At 40.3% G+C, this 23,503-nt stretch overlaps 1 protein-coding gene, 1 long non-coding RNA gene and 1 other non-coding gene across 4 annotated transcripts; 1 reads left to right on the top strand and 2 right to left on the bottom strand.

Moving 5' to 3' along the window:
- Positions 1–5,011: 5,011 nt before the first annotated feature.
- Positions 5,012–5,083, bottom strand: trnae-cuc (transfer RNA glutamic acid (anticodon CUC)). Its single transcript has one exon. It is a non-coding gene; the product is annotated as a tRNA-Glu (tRNA).
- Positions 5,084–5,676: 593 nt separating this feature from the next.
- Positions 5,677–6,409, bottom strand: LOC132985001 (uncharacterized). The gene is made up of 2 exons (XR_009675014.1): positions 6,337–6,409; positions 5,677–5,750 (listed from the first exon to the last, which is right to left on the bottom strand). It is a non-coding gene; the product is annotated as an uncharacterized LOC132985001 (long non-coding RNA).
- Positions 6,268–22,742, top strand: LOC132985000 (nuclear receptor coactivator 7). 2 transcript variants are annotated; one of them, XM_061052097.1, is made up of 16 exons: positions 6,268–6,408; positions 11,800–11,957; positions 13,763–13,833; positions 15,749–15,856; positions 15,944–16,045; positions 16,938–17,063; positions 17,562–17,746; positions 18,234–18,355; positions 18,524–19,123; positions 19,228–19,399; positions 19,711–19,858; positions 19,965–20,090; positions 20,223–20,375; positions 21,230–21,325; positions 21,418–21,491; positions 21,586–22,742. In XM_061052097.1, exons 1-16 carry the CDS (start codon positions 6,371–6,373, stop codon positions 21,719–21,721), a joined length of 2,415 nt encoding a protein of 804 aa, XP_060908080.1. In that variant the 5' UTR covers positions 6,268–6,370; the 3' UTR covers positions 21,722–22,742. The 2 variants fall into 2 exon arrangements, with proteins under 2 accessions (XP_060908080.1, XP_060908079.1); XM_061052096.1 differs by having other exon boundaries at positions 6,359–6,408; positions 18,201–18,355.
- The last annotated feature ends 761 nt before the right edge of the window (positions 22,743–23,503 follow it).

Genomic DNA, 23,503 nt, shown 5'->3' on the forward strand with positions numbered 1-23,503 from the left:
CCTTTTTTGTTGTCTGACTAATGCAAGCGTTGGTGTGTGTGTGTGTGGGGGGGGGGGGGGGGGGGGGGGGGTGGCAATAGCTTCATGGTAACCTAGAGGGTGGTCTTTAATTCACTCAGGACTCTCACAGACCACCAAGAAAGTAGTGATCGATCTTCTAACCAATTAAAATCAAATACAGTTCATCTTGCTCCAGTAGCAAAATCACAGAGTGCCTTTGAATACTTATTTTGTGTGTAATGTCTTCTTGTAATGTCTTGCTGTTTCAGGCCTTGCAGTTTTATGTCATTATCATGTGTTTTATTGCAAGAGCAGAATAACAAGATTTACACCACTTCCTTATTTAATTGTTTGAGGTTACAAACAGCAGTTGTTTAGCTTAGCTTGAAAAAGACAACAACTTGTCTCTGCTTTAAAGGAGAAAGAAAGCCACTCTGAATAATCAGCTAAAATCATTAAAATATGTCATTTGGATTCATTTTCCTCTGCACTTTAGACAGCTTCCTCTCCCAGTCTTTTCTAACTTTAGCAGACAGTGACTTCATACTGTATTTACAGATTGGAGTGTAAATATTTTCTCTCAAGAGCGTCGGGTTAGCTCGGTGGTTGAAGCCTGCGCCCCATATGTAGCCTATAGCAGATTTATGTCCTCATCCCAGCAACTTTGGGTTCAAATCTGACCTTAGCCCCTCACCACATGTCAGCCCCCACTCTCTCCTCCCAACAGTTCCCGTCTCTCTTCAGCTGTCCTTAAGGCAAAAATGACCCCAAAATAAAATAAAATAAATATTACCTCTCATCTGCGCTTTCTGTTAAGCATATTGGGCTTCACTTTGAAAGTTGGTTGTAAGCAAAAATCTGTTCTCTAATGCAGTCTACAGTTATTAGCCAGCATCATTGTGAACTAATTTTGATTATTTATGTTGTGTTTTTGTTATTAAATGCAATTAATTATTTAGTTCAAATCATTACTGAAAATAATTTGAATACTTGACATGTCAGATGTGCCTTACATATCCCATTACTTCTGTAGACTTCATCAAGTTCAGGTTTAAGTTCAAGTTTATTTTTTATTACATCCACATGTGACATAAATACAATGGAAGAAAATTGCATTTTTAGACCATGCCTAAGGAACACGTATTTAAACGTCAATCTAAGAACATAAAAGTGACAGCTATAAAAGGGACATATTATATCTTGAGAAAAATGTGCAATCTATGCAAACATTAAATTGAGGCATAAAAATATATAAAATATTGTATTTAAAGGACTTTAAAAGGATGCATGATGTGTATGTAGGAGCAGTTAGCTGCTACATCATATGGCCTGGCTTAGCTTTAGCTTAAAGGCTTAATCTAATGATTTGACAGCTAAATCACACAGTGAGCCTGCTATGTGTAAATATAAGAACTCTAAATTAATAATGCTGTGGTAACAAATATTTCTTTAATGACAGCTACTGAGAAAAAAAAACAAGGAAAGACAGGGCAAGAAAGATGAAAAGTGCAGTTTGAAGTTGTGTTCACCTTTTATTGTTTAGTTTTATGCAAATATTGAGTCTGTTTGCACAACATTTGGATGAACAATGCTTATTTGGTTTGAAAATATTTTTGCCTGATTTATTGCGACTTGCGACTGTAAAAACCACGTCGAACTCGTCATCTGACTATCAGTATAATACAGACGCAGCATCATATAAATATGTGTCAAATAGATACAGATAATCTATTTACAGTTCTTATAAAAACTGTAGAGTGCAGCAGTATCACAACATAGAAGACGAAAGTTTGTTTTGTGGAAACATTTTAATGTTGTAGTTTATCAATGGATTTAACAAAAAAAAAAGGTGGAACAGGCCAAAGGTAAAGTTGTATTTGTTGGGTTTGGTTGATGTAAAAAGTAGAAAATAGAAAGAAAGAAATGTGGCTGGGGATTAACAGACACGTTCCTCAAAGCAGTAACTGTTGGATGATCCTCGAGTCAGATCAGAACTGGAAAAGATCTGCTTTTTCTGCTTCTGCTCCGGACCATTGGAATAAGATCCAACATCTCCTTGAGGGGAATTTAGTTTTACCTCTTGGACATTTCAGAAACCTGATTTTAAACTTGCAGCCTCTGTTTGTAACTGTTTTACATAAGTGTGTTTTATTTATTGCATTTTTTTTATATTATACTCATTGAGCTTGATTAATTATTTTAGTAAATGTACGACTTTCATCAAACACTCTAGTGTTGACTTATTCCTTTTAATTGCCCTCCGCTTGTTGATTTCAGTGGCCTTGTATCCACTCACTTCTGGTTCTTTTAATAGAATAGAATGTCTTTATTGTCATTATACAATGTACGACGACATTATAAAATGGTTGATGATAATGATTTGTTGTGTGTCTTTCAATTGATTCTGTAATGACTCGATGTCATTGTAAATGAGGGTTGCCCCTCAATGATTTCTCAAGTTTAAATAAATGTTGAATGAATGATTGAATGTTTCGGTGACTTTTTAGAATAACATTTTCTTCCTCATTCAGGGCCTTTATGTCAACCTCAACTCTTCAGCTTGTAAATCTATTGGTGGTGTTCAGGTTTAAAAGTGGGACTGTCTATCCTGATATATTATAATAACAACTTGCTCCAAATATTTCAAGTCTTAATTGGTTTATTATAGTTATCTGTCGGAATTCTGACATCTTTACATAAACCTACAGATACTCTCTAAAGTATAGCTGGATTTTTTTTTCACAGGTTCCTCTCATTATAATGAATTATGACTCCGACGCTTCCTATCAATTATCATTTGTGTGACATATCCTTTTTCAGTGTTTAGGTTTTGAAGCGTCTTGCTGCCACAGCGTACTTGAAGTTATCAGTGGTTGTAGTCTAAGCTAGGAGAGAATGACGTCGGAGCGAAATGATTTTAAATCTCTCCAAGGCCTGTGCTGGGTCAGACCCTTGTGACAGCTATAATTTAAAGATAGGCACAAGATTTTATCTTTATTGTTACTGACTTAGCAAAACAAGGATCTGAACGAAAAGTAATCTGACCGTTTAAAAGTCCTGTTTAGACACCAGGCACAGTTGAAACAAAGGTTGTGCACCTTGTTTTTTTTAAGTGAAGCAACGTGCTATGTATCTTTCCTCTGTCTCCTTTACTGCTCATCCCTGTGTGGGTGTGCTTGTGTTTGTGTGTGTGTCTGTTTTAAGGTGAACCAAATACCCATGTATAGTATTTTATTAATGCAAAAAAATCGAAGTTGTAATGCAACCATGATGTTTGTGTGCTAAGATTGGACAGTGCTATAAAGAAATCTAATATCAGAGGCTGAAATGAGACTACATATGTGCTGTATATTACAGGAAGAGCAGGGACAGTAAATGTTTGATGGACTTACTCAGTTATTAAAGCCCTCTCTGAGAGAAACATCTTGAAAACATTACTTGGTAAAAAGCCCAAAGTTTACTGTAGCTCATCATATAGTGCTTCAAATTCTGCCAAACTGTGTCTCTGTTCGCCTTTGTGTGATTTCCTGTTTGTTTTTGTGTTCCCGAAGGTAGGATTGTACTATACCAGGAAGAAAAAGAAGGAATAATCAAGGATACATTGTAATACAAGACTTCTAGATACAAATTTGAAGTTAAGAAAGGAAAGGAAAGGAAGAGCAGTGGCATTTGCGGCTCGTGTTGTGTCCTATTATTTGTCACATGGAGCTTTCTATGGTGGTATATAAGGCAGTCGATGATACCGAGATCCAAGGGTTCCTGCCAACAAAAACCCTGCTCCCAACCAAACAGTCCCCCACAATCCTTTGCTCCAAGCAGTGCAGGGAGAGAAGAAGGAGGGGTTGCAAAAGGGGCTGAGGAGAGTCTGAACAGGACGGAGGAGGGACATACCGGCGCCATGGCGATCCCTAAGACAACTTATCTCCTCTCTCACAATGATAGCGCCTGTCAAAATAACTGCCAAGATACATGTCCCCGGCCAGGAACTGGTTAACCGCTGCCTTGTCCAATCAGAGGGTCTGCAGCCGGGGTCTCTGTCTCTCTCCACCTAGGAGGGCTCTCTGGGACCCGAGTTCCACAAACACACGTTATCTCCGTCTCAAAGCTCTCTATCTCAAACAGGTTAACTTCAAATAGGCCTAAGCTTTATTGGAAGGTGTGATTAGTAATGCATTCGATTTCATTTTAGAAATCTTAAGTCATTTCTTAGCTCGAATTGTTGCATGCAAACTGAATATATTAAACAAAATAAACGTTTCAGAGATAAAAAAATGTAATCTCCCCTTACTTCAGTCATCTCAGTTTAAGCTGCTGAAGTTAACATTATTTCTTTATTCATCCAACAGAGGCTGTTTACAATGTAAATCTATCAATTCAAAATAGCTCATGATAGTTGCAGGGTTTTACATGATTATATTTTAAAATGCAACATCTTTTGAATATGGTGTTTGCTACCTATTTCATGCAACATGACCTCTTGCAGACCCATGTTTCTAGTGACATTTGTTGTGAACGGTCGCCACCTAGCGGGTACAGTTTAAAAGTCAGGTTTTCAGGAAATGGCAATAAAATAATTTCAAAATAGTCTTATTAAGTGCTGACAGGTGCATGTCAAAGTTAAGGCCGAAATATTTGTTATTGGTCGACCTAATATTAAGAGTCTATAGTTAGTAGGCTACTGATTTTTACGCATTTCGTATAAACTTTTAGTAGGCTATAGTTTGCAGATGCAATGCGTAAAAGCCTATGATAAAACTAGAAATATGAACAGAAAATCGAGTAATTAAGTGATATATGTTGATATTTCCAGTAGGCTACAACAAGTTAGTAGATTTGAAAAAAAGGTATGCCTATTCCATAATCTGAAATTAAAATAATTAATACAACTAAAATCGAGTTTGAAGACTTCAGTGGCCTACCTGAACACTGTGAGTTGTTTTTGCTGCGACCGGAAGTGTTCCTCTCCTGCGCAGCATGCTGTCACAATGTGGAATATAACAACAAAAAGTAGTTCCCTGACCGGGAATCGAACCCGGGCCGCGGCGGTGAGAGCGCCGAATCCTAACCACTAGACCACCAGGGAAGGTTGTAAAGCCATATTTTATGTACATATTTGTACATATAAGTGCGTTATTTGATAGTTCAGTGGTTTATAATTATAAACCATGTTGTAAAATATTGACTGAACTTGAACTTAGTTTCACAGCTAAGTTAAACTATCATTGCTATCAGGATATAAGCGCGCTACTAAAAATGGGTGTCATTTATGTTTTTTTACATGTGCACAGGACGGCAGGGGGCGTAGTAAGTGCAGGCTTTCATTTTCAACATAAGCTGAGGAGGATGCACGCAAGGTATGTGGACGATTTCAGCTACCTGTTTTACATTAACTATAACGTTTGAATACGTCGGTGCGCGGCAGCGTTTGACATCAGGCTCGAGGTAACCCTTGCATTAAACAATTATCGCGTCTCTGAAGGGGACAGACTGGTGACTGGACAAAAAAACAATAGCCTGGACACATCCTCCAGGTTGCTATTGTCCTGTAAACAAAGTGGCTAACTAGCGCGGATAGCATACCTGTGAAGCCAAGTGAAGGACTGGACCTTGTTCACTGTGCTTGTGTTTGTTTAACCTGACACACACACTCAGTGATTTTAAGTAAGTGTACATGTGTTTGTTTGTTTTTTTTGTGTTAGTGCTGCACCAACAGAAGAGACATTGAGCAAGCTGCAGACTGAAGAAAGCAGCTAGGTGTGGTAAACGGTGTTTTAAGTCATTTAGCCTTTCCTCAAAGATTTGCATTTTTCCTTTTACATCCATTCAGGGCAACCCGTGCATACGTCGACATAGTCTTGTTTTTGTTTCGTGACATGAGGCGTGTGTAATCGATAGCTACGTTTCTCCATGTAAATCTTGTAATGTTACAGCTAGCTGTTCCTGTAGCCACAGTAGGACGGGCCAATAACAGACCGACTGTTGCATGTTGAATTACACAACATAAAACATATTCACTGTGTCTTTACTGGTAGCAGATGTGTCTATCTAAGGCGGAGTGGAGCATTTTCCATCCTGTTTGGTCGGCCATTGTCAGCTGAGTGGCCTGACTGTGCTTATTTATAGGATGCTTTCATCGCTATCCACTTAGGCTCTCTCTCCATCACTTTATTGGGATTTCACATTCAAGTGAGTGTTGCTGAGTGAGGAGGCAGCCTGCTTACCTAACTCGCTTATGTATTCCTCCTGCAGGACACGAGGAACGTGAGAGGTGGTCTTCTCCTAAAATTTGGGTGTGGGTGTGTAAAAAAAAAAAAGGGTGGATGTTTATATGGACACGCTTGACTGCATGCAGATCTAGGCGCCTATCCTGATGGAAAAGAGAGACAGGAAGCCGGGATATTTTGCAAGGTAAGAGACTCTTGTGTGTGTTTTTCTTTTTGACATTTGCATCATTTGCATTTCATTGAGGTTAATTCTCATTCTCAGTATATCTGATGTTAAGCTCCAACATTCTTGTTTCTCCATGAGTTTGACACCCTCTATATTTGTAAGAAAAAAAGCTTGATGAAACCTCTGAGGAATGACCGTAGGATGAATTCTTATACGCACATCAGATGTCATCTAACTGCTCACGTTTGGCAGCAATATTTCACCTTCAATATGCAGAAACAGAAAGACAACCTGTCAGCAAAATTGATCTGCAGAATCAGCATCAGAAAATATATATTTTTTTAGCAACTTCTAGTTACTAGACGATCCAAGTCTATATTGCACAGAGTTTCTGCATTTTAATATTGTTGCTGTTGTTGTTGTGAGTCAGTACATGACCCAGTTCTTTCTGCATTCATGTTACAAAGCTTTTACAGTGTCAGGTTTCTCCCCCAATTGATTATTCAGGATGTGAGATGGTCAGCGGCAAACGCCGTCTAGCTGATAACCAGACGTCCTTTTACCCTGAAGCTTGACAACTGATGACTATTTAATGTGGGAGTTTACTAACACACGTCGGTGTTCAGGTATATTTCCGTTGGAAGTAGGTTGTTAAGCAACTGTGACATTTCTGACACCTATTTAATTCAGCAAAGGTATATCACCTGCTGGAGTGTGCAGCATCATTTATAATTAAGTACGACTCAGAGCTTCATTGTATTGCCACTGTGGCTTTTCCATAGTGCTCGACTCTAATTTGTAGCTTGATATTCTGCATGCCAAGGTGCATTAGGTTATTATTTATAATGATTATGTATTCCTGCTTGGATCAGCACCATTAAGTCACCTTTGTGTGAGCTGCGCCCAGTTTACACGGCTTCTCATAATCCCACTCCTGCGTCAGAGAGTCTCTCGCAAGAACTGACCGACTGGAATCACGTCGAGTGTCAAATTGGATTTGGCAGCATTGTGGAACATTAAAAAGAGAAAATTGTGAGGAAAGAAGTTTGTCACAGCCACGGTGCATCGACAGAGATCAGCTTTCGCTCTGACGTCTGCTGCACTGGCGATGACACGCGTAATACAAATATTTAATCAGCAGGATTAAACTGTGTAGTAACATGGAATGGAAAATGTCTGAAAAGCTCACAGTTCAGAGTGTATTTTCTGTTTATTGTTCCCTCCCCTTCCTTGCTTTAAAGACATGAAAGTGAAACTTTGTGCTTTGTTTAAGGCTGTAAAATAAGCAGACAATGCCTGATGTGAAACTGGATGCCTGTAGATTACTACAATCTGAAAAGCTGGAGTTGTTGAGTGTGCATTTGTGCTAAATGTTGTGTGGTACTTAAGTGCAGCCTAATGGGCTTTATTGTTTCTTATTATGTCTCAGGTTACTTGTCCAGGCTTTCCTGACAGCCTGATACGAACCTGCAATTTGTCTTGTTTCAATAATCAGATTGGCTTACGTTGGAAATGTCTCATTATTGGGAGAAATGATTACCTTGGCAGTACATTGAATTGTAACGGGATTCAGGCCTCCGAGTCTCAGCCGAGGTAGAGGTGGGAGAAAATGAGCAGCAAAAAAAAAAGCAGAGAAAAGTTGCTGGATAAAGACTCATTCCAACTTCCATTACTGCAAAGACTAATAACTATTTGGCATCTGTATGGAAAGAGAGTGAAGATTCAGGAAGGAAAACAGCCTTATCTTTCAACACAGCCACTGCTATAACATGTACCAGCTGTACCACATACTGCCTCGCTTCCTGACAAATAAAGCAAAGGCCACTGTGAGGCACGTTTGTGCAGCACTGTGACAATGACAAGTATAAGCCCATTATGTTCTTATTCTTGTTTTGTCCTTTTTTTGCCAGTGAACCCACTAAATGTAATAACAACGAAACGCTCAACAAAAAAAGAATAAATATATCTCTGCTCTGGTGTCAAGTCTAAAGTCAAAACACAAAATTAGTGCAAGTGTTGAGTTCCTTAATATAACAACTTACAATATGTTTTGTAGAAATGTGGAAAAAAAACATTTAATTCAGGTGTGTACTTTGAAGTGAAATGTATATTCAAGGTTCAACCAATGGTCAGCCAGTTTCTTTCATTTTGAAAAAGAAAGCAACTCTACCAAACAAGTCTGCTCTAAGAAGATAACTGAAATTTCAAAATGCACGTAATGAACAGTTAATACTACCGATAGGACTTAAAATAGAAAGAACACCCTTATCCTCCGGGGCAGGCCTCGCAAAGTGTCTGAGGACACCAAGAAGTTCATGGCAACTCTGAAGTTAAGAAAGCCAGATCATATTGGGAATTGATGACGTCACCTTTGAAAAATCTGTTTCCCGGAGATCGATTAGTTTTGCCAAAAAAAAAAAAAAAGATCCATAAAGAGTGAAGGATTAGTGCAGCTGTCGTCAGCGGCTTGTCTGTTGGCTCAGTTTACTTTCACTGTCAAAAGGTTGTTAATATTTGTGCAGTGCAGTGTTTGGACAGAAAGAGAGCCGGTTTTATGGAAATCCTTTCCCTGATTGAGTCATGATCAATTTTCCATGTGGAAAAAGTAGGCCAACATAGTTTTTTTTAGTTTAAATGCTTGTCTTTTATTATCTCTCTAGGATGTGAACACAGTGAGAGGAAAAGGGGAAATCTTGGGACACAGATATGTTTCGCTGTTTTGAAGCGTTGGGCAAGTCGAGCTGATGTGAAAGCCAACTGAAGCAAAAGTCTGTCTGGCTCATTTCAAATTAATGATGTGAGACAATATTTGTAAGGCACTTGTTTGTATTTAGGTTTTCCTGCTCAGCCTGTCTGCATAGACTTAACATTCCTTAAAGGGGCTATATGTAACTTTCAGAAATACTGCGTCTGTAGTGACACCGCATGGCCGTTAGGTGAAGTGCACCAGTAACCTGTTGCTCGCTCGCCCTCGCGTGCTCGTCATACGTGCTCGTACGTACACAAACGAGCATCATCATCGGCCGCGAAACACTGGATATTTACCGACATAATGTTTACAGAGGAGGTAAGTGGTCATACACATGTGAACGTCTGTGAAGGAGTCTGTGTGTCTGTATTCATTCTCCATCCTACAAACGACAGTCTCTGCAGGCACTGGCTGAGAGCAGGAGTGTGTGATGAGTTTGTCCACCTTTGAGAGCTCCTAGGGCGGATAGAGGTGTGTGGAAGGCGGCCTCTGGCTGTGGAGGTGAAGACCGGGAGTGTGTGATGAGTTTGTACTGTTGATCTCTGTAAGCGGAGCGGAGTGAGGAGGACGTTGAGAACGTGCATAAAATGTCACTTCCTGGAGCTTTCGCGGAAAATACGACCCGGGGAAAAATGTTATACAGGCAACACAGATAGACAGTGAACATCTACTTTTTCACATCAGTTAACCGTTCGCTTATTAATGGACGATTTAAAAAAAAAAAAAAAAAACGATTTATACGTGTAAAAAGTTACATATAGCCCCTTTAAACTCTAGATATTTACCCTGTGATGCATTTGTTGGGTCACTCGGTTGAGAAGCAGCACCTGGCATTAAAGCCCTTTTTGTTGAGAATGATGTGTTTCCATCCATATTTGAAATGCACATTTTAAAGGAGTTAAAGCGAGCACTTTTGCCGTCTTTCTTTGAGGAACTGAGCCACCCATTGGAAAATATTGGAACATCCCCCAGGACCCCAATGTTGTAGCCAAGTTTCCAGCAGTGAGGGCACGCGTGTTTGACATAATTGTTGTGAGATAGTTAGCTGTCAGACAAACACACCAGCACCCACAAAAGGGAATGAATAAGCTTGGAGGATTCTGATGGACCATGCCATTTTTCAAAACAGTTCTTGAGCTGGTCAGAATCAAAGGTATCTCTTCAGATACACTTTCAGAGATTTACCATCATGTTTGCTGTTGAGTCAAAACATCTCGACTATATAAATATTAAATTCATTATTGTTGATTATGCAGTTGATACAACACTGAACTACGATGTTTTTATACTTGCATATAATCTGTTTTGTGTTGTAATGATGGCATCTTTGAAATACTTTTGTACTGCCTTTCAGTCTGATGTCAATCCACCGCTCACATTGTTCTCCAAAGTAGTGTCTGTTGTTGTTTGCTTTGTGCTGCAGTTCAGCCAGTGTTGTAAGTAAAACCACATGTGAGAGTGCAGAATGTCTTTGTCATGACACTGTGAATGAATGGATTCACTGCTTACAGAATACAGGTTAGAGGAGGGGAGAAGAAGGGTTAGGGTTGTGAAGTGCTATGAAGTGATGTAGATACTTTGTGAAAGGAGAGATTGAAAGAGAAAAGGTGCCGGTGAGAACATGCGTGCAATTCCTTAATTCACTGCCAGATGTGAGCTGCATCAGTTGAAGTGGGCAGGGCCTGAACTCTGTCTGTCTGCAGCTCTATCGACCCACTCTTACCTTTCCTTTTAGGCTCTTGAACACTTAAAATGCTTCTCTTTTCACTTTTCCTCATTCTTACTCAGACCCAGGCGGTGCAGGCCAACACTCCCTCTTTCACTCTCAGCCCTTGATAAATCAATTTGCTCTTATCTTAACTTAACATACTGAGATCCACACTTTAGATTTCAGAGGGGCTCACAGAGCGAGCATTATCCTTAAGTGCACCACTAACCCGTGGTTCGGCTGCACTGCAGTGTCTCCCCTTAATGAACCCCAACTGGCGCTGAAGATGCCGTTACATCACTCCCTCTACTGTTAATAATTGAACAGGGGGCGGGGGGGGGATGGGATGTCGGAGTGGAGAGCTCAGCTGATGCAGCAAAGTAAAGAGGGGAAAAAAAGTTTAGACTTTGTGTCATAACTTTAGCAGCACCTGGACAGAAGACCTGAGTTCACAACTAGCTGACTCTTGTTTAGTTTGAGTATTGAATCGGTTAAATAGATTTTAATTGACATGTGCTGCTGACCTCTTGGCCAGGTCACCCTTGTGAAAGAGATCCTGATCTCAATGGGTTCTTATCTGGTTAAATAAAGGTTCATAAAAAAATGATGCAAGTGATTTAATATAACAGGTTTATCAAAGGTTTATGAGATTTACATGAGTCTTAGTCTTTGTATTCTGTCTGTGTGTTTGTGTGTTCAGATTCCCCTAAGGACAATAAAATGCAAAGATGTGTCATTTTCTGTTAATCATGCAAATTCTTCATTACATACTATTTAACTTAAAAAAAACAAAAATCATTTTTGGCCTTCGAATCTTTTCCTGTGCACATGTTCATGCTCATTGAACACTGACCCCGACATTAGTGCGTTGTCTCTTCGTTGATAGATTAACTTTATTACCTTTTTTTAATGAGTAGAAGTGAATAATACGTCTCGTCTGTTTTACCGTCAGGCTGAAAAGGCGGAGACAGCTCAAGCAGAACCAATCGGAGAAGAATGTGAACGAGCCAAACCCGACGATCATTTCCTGTCCAGACATCCCGGATGACAGCGACCCCAACAGGAAGACAGACCTTCAGAGGATAACAGAGAGGCCTCCTGCTTGTTCAGGCAAGACCTGCATTAAAACCTCAAAGAATTGTTTTCATTTTTTTTTTTTCTTTCTTACGATGTGAAAATAATACGATTAAAATACAGTCATAGAAGCTTCTTTTTGGCATCAGACCGCTCATAAAAGAACCTAAAGTTTCTACAGACCTCAGGTCCACAGATCGTCACCATGGTGACTACACCTTGACCAGATTTAGTTTTGACTTCAGGTGAATTCAGCAGACCCATACCTGCTGATCTGAAGGATCTGATTGGGCTGTAGTCAGTGAGCAGGTCAGAAAGATAACAAGGTGCCGTACCATTTCATGCTTTTGTAAACCAGAAGTGGATTTTTGAATTTATAAAATAAGTAACCATCTTGCTGCTACGCACAATACACAGAGGGGTCTGAAATATTCTGGTCAGTCATCTACTACAGAGGTTTTCAGGCTTGTGTTGTTGTTTTTTTTTTTGTCCTTTTGATTCACATATTTAAACAATCAAGATGTGATTTAAGTTGTCTTTCCAGTCAGTGTTATAATTCCTCTTCTCTTATATCTCTGTTGAAAATGAAAGGGTCCTTCTTTGTTGGGAACAATCTCAGCAGTTTAAACAGGAAGTTGCATAATCTTCATCCTGTCCTGTTTTACAGTTGATGCTGACATTGAAGTTGCTTTACTGTCAAAGATTGAACTCTTGAACATATAGTCCGTGCTAGTCTTACACAATGATAGAACGTATATATCCGTCCACCCATCATCTGTACCCGCTCATCCCCTTAGGGGTCGCAGGGGGCTGGAGCATATCCCAGCTGTAGTTGGGCGAGGGGGGGGGGGGGGGGCAGTCAGTCACATCTACTGGCAATTTAGAGTCACTAATTAACAGAATAAGCATGTTTCTAGAGAATGTGTGAAGAAGCCAGATCACCCAGAGGGGACTCACTCATGCACAGGGAGAACATGCAAGTAATTGTAGTGTATCTTTACGTGTTTCAAATTTGCCTGCGAAAAAAACACAATTGAACCATAGATTATTATCAACTCTTAGAGTGATGTGTTTGATCTGCTGTTTTCTATCTCTGGTTTGTAGGTTTGTTTGTAGTTCATGTTGGTAGTAGTGATAACAGACCCTCGTTATGCATACAGTGGGTCAGCAGGCTGTGTAAATTCTACTATGTTGCTATCTGCAGCACTTCATATAACTGATGCTCTGCAGTGTAATAGACAAATACAACCCTCTTTCAACTTAAATTCCTTATAATCTCCCGCTAAGTTCACAGCATGTCAGCTGTGGCAGCTCAGTATAAATTCAGTTAGTAATCATCAGTATTGTAAAGGGGCAGTGGTCTTGTCTTTGATGCAGCTGCGCTCTGCCTTTCTTATGCTGAGTCATTCTGTCTGTTTCTATGGAGGAGGCAGCGGTGTAATTACACAGCCGGGGAGTGGTAGGCGAATGGCTCCTGTGTTCTTGGCCAGAAGAAAGTGCTGACTGTGGACCTTGTGTATGACAAGGGGCATATTGTTTGTGTTTTAAGATAACTGCTTCAGCATGTGTGGGACACTGTTTAAGGCTGAGTAATGACAGTGGACAAACAAGCACTGGTACTGACTCAATAGGCAACTACACAGGATATGCAGAGGGTCGTCTTTTATTGCAGCTGCTTTTGTTCATTTGGATTGTTTATTGCAGCAGCGTAGAAATACCGGATTATTAATTTAGAAATACGAAGTGTGCGATGAGCAGCATCAAACTACATTTTCTTCTTCTGAGAATATTTGTGTTTTCTTCTGTTCTCAGTCTGCAACTTTTTTTTAACTTTCTTATAGATAATGGCTCTAAGAGTAACAAGCAGCCAACGAGGGAGAAGAGGAGGCCGCCGGGGACAGTGGAGTACACTGTGAGTAAAACCACAGCAATAATACTTTGAAATGACTCGATTGACTTACTGAGTAGTGATTGTAGTTTTTTCCTTGACTCAAAATGAAGCCGAGGTGTGGGGCGCAGTGGTTAGTGCTCGCGTCCCATGTATGGAGGCTGCGGTCGGCCCATGTTCAAATCCGGCCTGTGGCTCCTTTCCCGCACGTCATTCCCCTCTCTATCTCTCTCTGATTTCCCGACCCTAACCACTGTCCTATCTCTACAATTAAGTCACGAAAAGCCAAATAAATAAATACAAAAAATGAAGCCGAGGTGGTACCTTTCTTACCGGGTACACGTGCATAATGGCTTATCTAAACACTCTTACAAGAAATGTTAGGAATTGAAAGAAGAACAATTCTCATTTTAAAACCTGTGTGATTACACAAATAAAAGTGTCCTGTCCAAAATATTTTTTTTTAAAAAAGAGAGCTGTCCAATGAAAAGAGGCCTGGGGGTCCTCCTCCAGAAATGTTGATCATTACATGTTGGACAGCGAGGAAGAAGTAAAGAGATGAAGCAGATCAAGAGGTTAAACTGACACCACAGTTCAGTAAATAAATACATGAATCCTTCACTTGATCTTTTTAATGGCATTTTATATTCTTCAGTTAGACAAGTATCATGATGTATTATAGTATGATTGTCTTGCAGTATATAAACTATAGCTGTTAGGGGTGCAAACGAGTACTCGTTCATTAAATAATAATCGGTTACAAAAAAAATGTAATCGGTAATCGTTTTGTAGTCCACATTTTTGTAAATGTTTCTTGTTGCATTGTGGGTTCTAGGATAGGTCTAATTCAAAACAGAAAAAAAGAGCACGAGCGCAAAAAGAAAATAGATGACAAACAAAGCGCTGATAAAAGCTCTGTGCTGAAACGCGTCCGTTGTTGATCCGTACGCTGCTACCCTAACAAAAATATCCCTTTAATTAACCCCTTTATGAATTCACAATGAACAAGAAGTCCCAAACAAACGAAATATGCAATATGATCTACGAAAGTTCAGTTCAAATTGTCTTTTTTAGTCCACAGAAAAAGAAGGACTTTCACTTTGCGATTACCGCTTTACTCCGTTAAACCAATGACGTTTGATCATCCAGGACAGAGCAGCATAACTAGATGTTTTCCTATATTTTGGAATTTTAGATGATTATTCTTTTAATAACTACAAAACGGAACAACCTTATAGGGAGAAATAGCTCATAGCGGACAGACGAGCGAGATTGAGCGAGTGTGTCATTACGCACAGAGGAGAAAGATGAAACAGACAGACACTTAAATCGTTCACCTGTTCTATTGTAACTTCATTTACCAGAGTAAAGTGTGCTCTACACTGCAGACTGTAGTCTTTATTAACACAATGTTGCTGTCAAAACAGCTTCAACGTGCGATGAGTGCGCACTGATGTCTGCACGTCCGCTCGCCACACTCACTGCTCTTAATTATAATAAAGTGTTAAAACGGTCATAACACGTCTGTGTGAATTTTTATTTGAGGTTTGCTGTCTGTTGAAGTAAGAAATTTCATATTTGAATGTTAATACAAAGGCCTCTTTCTAACAATTATTAAAATCCCGAAGATTCAAATTAATCAATAGATACAGTCGGCATTGCGTCATAGTTGGGGGCGGGGCCTCCCGTGGGGGAAAAGAATCACAGAAAAAAAAAGAACTACAAAACGATTACTCGAGTACTCGCTTTAACAATGGGAAGAGTAATCGATTAGAGAAAATTTTGCATTTCTGCACCCCTAATAGCTGTATCTTATCTTATCTTATCATATCATGAATCAGCCTGCGACTCTTTGTTTGAAACCTGTTGTAGTTTGACTGTCTGTTTCTTAAACGTCTTTAAAGACCATTTTGACGGAGGAGTTCACGTCTCGTTACAGGTGGGACCCGATGATTCCCTCAACAGTATCGCACTCAAGTTCAACATCACCCCAAATAAACTGGTGCAGCTCAACAAGCTCTTCACTCGCAGTGTTTACACTGGTCAGGTGAGAACCCCGCCACTAACACAAACATCTGCTTCTGTTACATCTCCCACTGACTCACCACTGACTTTTTAATCTACGTTCTTACAGAAGCTGTTTGTCCCCGACACAAACCAGTCAGAAACTGACCTGAAGTCTGCGAGTTCAGCCGATCCCTCCCTTACAAATGTTCCTTCAGAGAAAGCATCACATGTAAGTATGAAAGGATCCATTATGACACTTTGACTAAATGGCTTTATAGAGGAGTTTACAGAAGCCTTTTAGAGACACATTTCTAGAAAAGGACTCAAACTGAACTGACATTCAAAAAGTTTACAAATATCACAAAAAACTCTAGAACCTATGAATAAGTCCTTTGTTTAGTAAAGTTTTAAACTTTAATTTAGAAAATTCAACATTTTCTTTGCATTGACTAATGTATCTGTAAGACAACTATCTAAGTCAATATGTGACTCTGATGCTTTAAATACTCTATATTTTTTTATTTCTCTTAAACTCTGCTACTCTCCTTGATCGAAAAACATTTAAAGGAGCAATAGGTTACTCTGACACCTAGCGTTTAAAATGGGTACTGCAGTCTAAATTCAACCTCATTCCTTAAAACCGCCTACTTCTCTGGTCAAAACAAAAACAAACCATCACTGGAATCTCAACTTAGAAGGACACACTGGCTGCTGCGTCTTTGTCAGAGAAGCCAGCACTTCAACACAGCATGTTTCCTTAATGTCTGATGACATAGTGAGGTCATTTCATGAATCATATCAGTAAACATTGTATTAGTTATATATTCACCTGCAGTTAATAAAGCCCTTTAAATTACAAGCAGAATCTGTGTCTATCTGACTCTCGTGTACCTTTCTGTTGAATCTGAATGCAATACCGTTTCATTATTTGACACTGGATATTTAACAACTTAAAGTAAATCAAATCTACCTGCATTTTGAAGTTAATTGAAGAAGACATTCTGCCTCTGTTGACTCTAAAATCAAGATTAGAACTGAAGGCTTACGGTGTTCATATTCTTCCAAACAAAGTTTGTTAAAGCAGGCGCCTCATGCAGTTCTCTGTCTCCTCCTTTCCTCAGGGCGGCGTTTCAAATGGCACGTCAGCAAACTCCATCAGGCGTGAGCTCTCTCCAAACTCAGAAGACGAGAGCCCGGCAACGGTTAAATTCATTAAGATGAGCTGCAAATATTTCACTGATGGCATGGTATGGACACGTTGACAAATATTTGAATACCAGGTATTTATTGTTTCTCAGGGTACTGCCAGAAGAAATGTGGTATGGTAATAAGAATAACAAATAAAACTAATCATATTCTTTGTATGTGTGAGAAATGGTTAACTCCTTGATAGATGGAACAAACAGTTTATTTTATTTTTTTGGGGGGGGGGCTTTATTTGGGCAGGACAGTGGATAGAGTTGGACATCGAGGAGAGAGAGAGAGTGGAGAAAGGGGCGTGGCCTAACCTCTAGGACATCTGTGCCCTGATATTGTATTTTATAAGATCTTAGACCTTTCATATTTTAACCATCTATCAATAAATACATATGCTATTACACAGTAATCTATATCAGTTTATTGATGTATAAATCCTACTTTTATATGATCAAGTAGGTGCCACTAATGTATTTTGATTGTTTTTACCTTCGCTTGGTGTCCACTCAGCACTTTTGTGCCTCAGCGCGTTTGCTTTGTTGTTGCAGGGAGTGGTGGGAGGCGTGCTGATTGTGACCCCCAACAACATCATGTTCGACCCCCACAAGTCCGACCCCCTGGTGATCGAGAACGGGTGCGAGGAGTACGGCCTGATCTGCCCCATGGAGGAGGTCGTCTCCGTGGCGTTGTACGACGACGTGTCCCGCATGAAGCTCAAAGATGCTCTGCCGTCGTAAGAACTCCTCACCGTCTCACTTCATTCTCCAACCGTTCTTCTTTCTCGCTCCTCCTGTCTCATTCCTCCTTCCAGCCTCTGTTGCTCTTTTTGTCTTCATGAATAAAACTGTTTTAAAGGTCATTTTGTTTCCAGGACCTCTGCTACATCTTTTTCTTATATTTATTCATGCTGTACCGTTTTGTCTGCTGGAGCTTGTCTTTATCTACGTTTCAGATTGCACTTGTTTCAAATTTTTCATTACATTTTTTTTTTTGTATTGGTCTTCTGTTAATTATTATGATTTCATTCATTTTCAATCATAACTTATGTTGTCTTTTTTAAGTTTTTTTTCTATCATTGTGGTCATTTATAATTTCTGTTGGGCCTTTTGTTTTTGTTTGTTCCCTTTTCATTTTCATCCTCGTTTGCCGTGCGGTATGTGTGGCGGCACCCCCCCCTGACCCCACAGAGACCTACCCCAGGATTTGTGTCCTGTGTACAGGCCCGGCGAGTGGGAGCAACTGCCGTCAGAGCGAGATCTGAACCCCTTCAGCCGCTACGAAGCGCTCAATAAGAAGCGACCAATCGTCTTGGACGACATCGAATCGACCCTCTCGGATACTGGTAACGCTAATTCAGTGTTGATATTTCGCTGATAAATCCTCTGGGTTTTCATTTTTGTTACTTCTGTGATTGGATGTATTGATTGGCATTCTCCACAGTTTTCTCTCATTTTGAAAGTGGAAAGAAGTATTTCAGTGATGCGCTGATCATGACAATGTCTCTTTCCAGGGAGCACAGAGGGCGAGCAGACAGAGAAGTCTCCGTCAGACGAAGGCTTCACAGACTTGGAGCCCACTGTGAATGGGAGCACTGAAGACTCCGTGGGGATGTCCTCTAAAACCCTCAACATGGTCAGCGGTGACTCACTGGGGCCAATCTGCCCAGACCGAGGAGACACTCAGGACAAGTCGATGCTTTGTCAAACTAAAGGGAAGCTGGATGATGAAGAGGACGAGGGCGTGGCTCAGAACAGCTCCGTTGAGGACGGAGAGTCAACACAGTCCTCTTTAGAGATCGGAAATCAGGGTGACCCACTTGATAAACCTACAAGTCGGGAGGCAACTAAAACCAAAGACATGAAACCTAAAGGGACCGAAGAGCTGCTAAATAGTGCACATGATAAAATAATCACAGCACCAGAGGACCAAAGCAGGAGGTTGAGTCTGGGGGAGGAGGCTGCAGAGGTTTGTGGGGACTTCAGCCTGACCAGACCAAACCCAGACAGACAAGCAGGAGGCTCTGAACTCAGCGAGGAGGAGAGACGGAAGAAGAGCTACGAGGCAGAAGTGAAGTCTTGGCTGCTTGAGAGGATGCAGGCTCCAATAGAAGGCAGGGATCATCAACTACATAATAAAAGCTGTAGGTAGAGTCCCGCAGTTATTGTGATTGAATACTTACCAATGTCTCTTTTCTGGGTTTATTCTCCTCGACAGACATGCTCCTCTCGTCCGAGGAAAGAAGTAAAATCCCACCGATGTTCCTCTGCTTCAAAGTGGGAAAGCCAATGAGGAAGTCCTTCGCCTCTGGGATGACTTCCAGTCCCGCCCTCTCGTTTGGGGGGCGGGGTAAACAGCCGGAGTACTGGTTTGCTGTGCCGCAGGAGAGGTGAGGGGATGGTTAGATATAACAGAACAGGGGGACACAAGTTTTTGAGATTTGAGTTTTTTTTAGCAAAGAGAAAATAAATGTTATATACACAGACACATGCAGATGCTCTTGTAATAAAAGAATAGCACTATAAACATGGTAATGGTCTTCTGATCAGGGCTCTCTTGGGACATCAGTCGAAGCCGTAGAGCAGCACTCAACTCCTACGTGTACCTAACAAATCAAAGGATTTCATGTATAATAATTCAATGTCTTTGGGCCTCTAACTTTTATCTGTTTGTGTGTGTGTGTGTGTGTTTGTATTGCAGGGTGGACCATCTGTATGCGTTTTTTGTCCAGTCTTCTCCAGATGTGTACGGGAAGGAGGCTCGAGAGCAGGGCTTTGTTGTTGTGGAGAAAGACGAGCTGGACATGATCGACAACTTCTTCAGTGACCCTGCATCCTGCAGCTGGGAGGTGAGCGCCGCGTTTCATTTTGAACTCCGTGTGTGTTTCTTACGCAGGCAGTGTGTGTCTACTTGTCCAGGATTTTTCTCATCAACTTGCTTGTTTCCGCTCTTAGATCATCACTATTGATGAGGCAAAGCGCAGGCAGAGTTTCGGCAGCTGTGATGGGGACTTGTCTGTGGATGCTCTGCCCATACTCTGTGACAGCAGTGATCTGCTGCAGGACACGCATATTGAGAAGGTGAATTTTCACTAGAACCAGTGACTTGCAGGTAGATGCTAACTGAACAGAAATCTATGAAACTCTGATCTGGACTAATAATCTAACTGTGCCTCAACCCCCCCCCCCCCCCCCCCCCCCCACACCCCCTAGCTTGCCTGTCGCCTGCCAGCTCGTGTGCAGGGTTACCACTGGAGACTGGCCTACAGCACAGTGAGACACGGGACCAGCCTGAAGACTCTGTACAGGAGCCTGGCAGACGTCGACAATCCTGTGCTGCTGGTCATCAAAGACATGGACAACCAGGTAGATACTTTATGGAAGACCTGAAGTTAAAAATGGTATTAACACACTTTACACTTTTAATGACCAGTGAAACAAAAGCAAGGATGAACTGCATTTTATTCAGCTAGGTTAGAATCGGTTAGATCAGAGCAGATAAACTCTTGATAGGCCGTAGCGACAGGCCATCATGCTCTTCTCATTCACAAGTTTGTTTAGTTTGTTTTTGTTTGCATTTTAAATATGTAAATTCCATTTTGTTCTTAAGGCAGTATTACAGAATATATCATTGTATGCAGATAAGTGTCAGTTTGAGTAAATCTGTAGTTTCTACTAAAACTGAGAGAAAAACTACATTTTAGGGCCTGAGGTGTCTGCAGCATGGGAATAAAGATGTGTGCCGTTACGCTATGACAACTTGAGTTAATGCCCAGATACCTTTTACATGAAAAATCTGCCGTATATAAATGTGTGTACACTTTGGGAAGCACTGTACTAGTAGTTTGAGATAGTGACATTGGAAAATGTTTTTTTTTTTTTTTTGTAAATGAAATCAGAAGAATCCAAGCAGGAATCAGAACCAAACAGTACAGGCATGTCATGAAAGACTTAACCATCACACATTACATTCATAGTTAAAGAAATGTAATTGTATTTCCTTTTTAGGAATCAGGAAACTGCCCTTTGTACCAACTCAAGGCCTTAATCCTCTTTTTATTACCCCCAAAGCATTACTGCCCCAGAACTACACGTTGTTCTTTTTACGTTTGGTTCACACAGAGGTTTTAGCTGCTGACTGAAACTGTTTAATGTTTATGATTGTTGTTGATTTGTTTCCAGTAAATGGTGGTACAATTTGAATCTGACTTTTATCACAGTTATTTGGAGCGTTCTCCACTCATCCATTCAGAGTGAGTGAACACTGCTACGGCACAGGAGAGACGTTCCTCTACAGCTTCTGTCCTGAGATCAAGGTTTGTTTTTCTAAGTGGTTCAAAGAGCTCGTGATGATTTTTTTTTTTTTTTTAGCTTCATTACATGACCTAGTCTGCTGTCTTTTATTCAGGTGTACCGCTGGACGGGGGAGAATTCTTACTTTGTGAAGGGATATACTGATTCTCTGCAGATGGGAGGAGGAGGGTGAGTAGATTTAACAGCTCCACTGCAAACACCAACATCTTTTTATTCATCCTCATGAACCCCCCCCTCATTTCTAACTTTGTCCCTTCTTTAGTGGTCAGATTGGTCTGTGGCTAGATGCTGAGCTGTACAGAGGTACCACCACAAAATGCGCCACCTTCAACAACCAACCGCTCTCCGCCCAGCAGGACTTCAACATCCACAGTCTGGAGGTTTGGACCTTTGAGTAGCTCCATCTGCTCCAGCTACTTCTACAGTCACCCTCCACTCCAAACGCCCCGACACCCCCAACACAGAGCCTATTCTGCACCACATGGAGGCAACCCTAGCCACTCCACAATGACACTAAAAGACAGTTGACTGAAAACAGAATTGAAAGCATTCTGTGGCCTGTTTCTGATGTGGGTTTACTGCAGGTAGGTTTGCCGGGCTCCCCCCTGCGTGGGAAAATGTTGTTGCTCTCAGTTCATTAGCTGCCTTAGACATCCGACAATGCCTCCAGCTTTCCCAGCATGCAGACTGCCTTAGCACCAAAAGCTTATGAGATGAGAGTGAGGGAGAAAGCCGCTGATGTTGCCCCCAAAAGAGCTGATATTAAGTGTCTGTGAAAGAAGGTGTCCCATGTTGCTGTAGGTGTTTTGGTGCGGTAATAATGGTGGGTGTGAAATGTGGGTTTGGGAATGTACAGGATTATGTATTGAAGGAGTTTGGATAATAATTTTTATTACAATGATTTTTTTTTTTTACCTTGAAGGAAATCGAATCTAGGGATATTTTTTTTAATCTATCACAATGGAATATAAGTTTCACTGCAGGAACTATTTCTAATTGTTTACAAAGGGAGTGTTAAACTTCCCCTGAAGGCTGCCTGGTTCTCATATTTTGAGTTTTGGAGAACCTGAATGAGAATATCCTATTTCATTTCCTCATCGTGTAACATTTACAATCCCTGTGTACAATCCAAAAGATGTTTTCATGCCAGGAAACATTTTTGAATGACCAAATAAGATCTATTTTAAATTTCTATTTGCTGTGAGTTTGTCATATTTTAAATAATATTCTAGAACTTTTATTTTTACATTTTATTTTTTACATTGTTTTTGCAAAGAACTCTCAGTTTCATTTGTTTTTGTTTTTTAATAGTTGTACTTTGACTGAAATGTTGTGTTAATAATAATAATAATAATAAGAATAAATTCGATTAAATGTTTCTGTTCTGATTTGACCCAACAAGCGCTAGAAATAACTGTTGTCAGTATTGAATTCCGATTTCAGCAAATTGATGCCTTTAAATTTAATTTGTGTTTGTAGTTCAGAATCAAAGCCAGTTAAAGTGAGACATGAAGTCGCTTTGCACTACAGGATTAACCGACCCTCAATGCTGTGCAGTGATCTGAGTAATCAAGCATTTCTTAAATGTAAAAATGTTCCCGAATGTCGTTTCATCACCACTACAGGAGGCAAAAGGTCGGCCTCTGTTTCACATAAAAATGGGAGGAAAAGGGATGATCTGTTTTTGCACTCTGGCGTACCACTAACTCTAAATTCAGATCTACTAACATAGAGAAGAAATGTTCATGTATGCCATGTGAATCAGACACAGGCTTGTAGTGCATGAATGTGCAATACTTCAAATGTATCACACCACTGTTATGAACCCTGACATATTAATCTATTCATTACCGCTTCTTGTGAAAATGAGCTGTGTTGTCTGTAGCTGTTCAGTGTTGTAACTGTGAATGCTTCCTGAGTATTATTTCATGTGAAATCCAAACTGCTGGTCTGTGATATCACTAAGGATCTATTTATTGTGTTGTTATTGCAACCACATTTAAACTTAAATAAATGTTGAATATATACATACACATTAAAAAAAATCTGGTTTTTGTGTCCTCCTTTGACTGTTCTGCCATTAAGTGGTACTTATTGTCAACATAGTAAATTTAATTGCCACTGAGGACAAATAAAGTTTTTTTTTGTTTTTGTTTTTTTAATTTATAGTAATGCAACCA

Source organism: Labrus mixtus, chromosome 12 (assembly GCF_963584025.1).
Source record: "Labrus mixtus chromosome 12, fLabMix1.1, whole genome shotgun sequence".
Classification (NCBI taxonomy): Eukaryota; Metazoa; Chordata; class Actinopteri; order Labriformes; family Labridae; genus Labrus; species Labrus mixtus.

Bases quoted from the DNA above. Each gene is read 5' to 3' on its own strand.
- LOC132985000 (XM_061052096.1), top strand. From the start codon at position 6,371: ATGGAAAAGAGAGACAGGAAGCCGGGATATTTTGCAAG. The intron at 11,958-13,762 runs GCAAGACCTGCA...ACTTTCTTATAG, and splicing joins GAGGCCTCCTGCTTGTTCAG to ATAATGGCTCTAAGAGTAAC. The intron at 19,859-19,964 runs GTGAGCGCCGCG...TTCCGCTCTTAG, and splicing joins CTGCATCCTGCAGCTGGGAG to ATCATCACTATTGATGAGGC.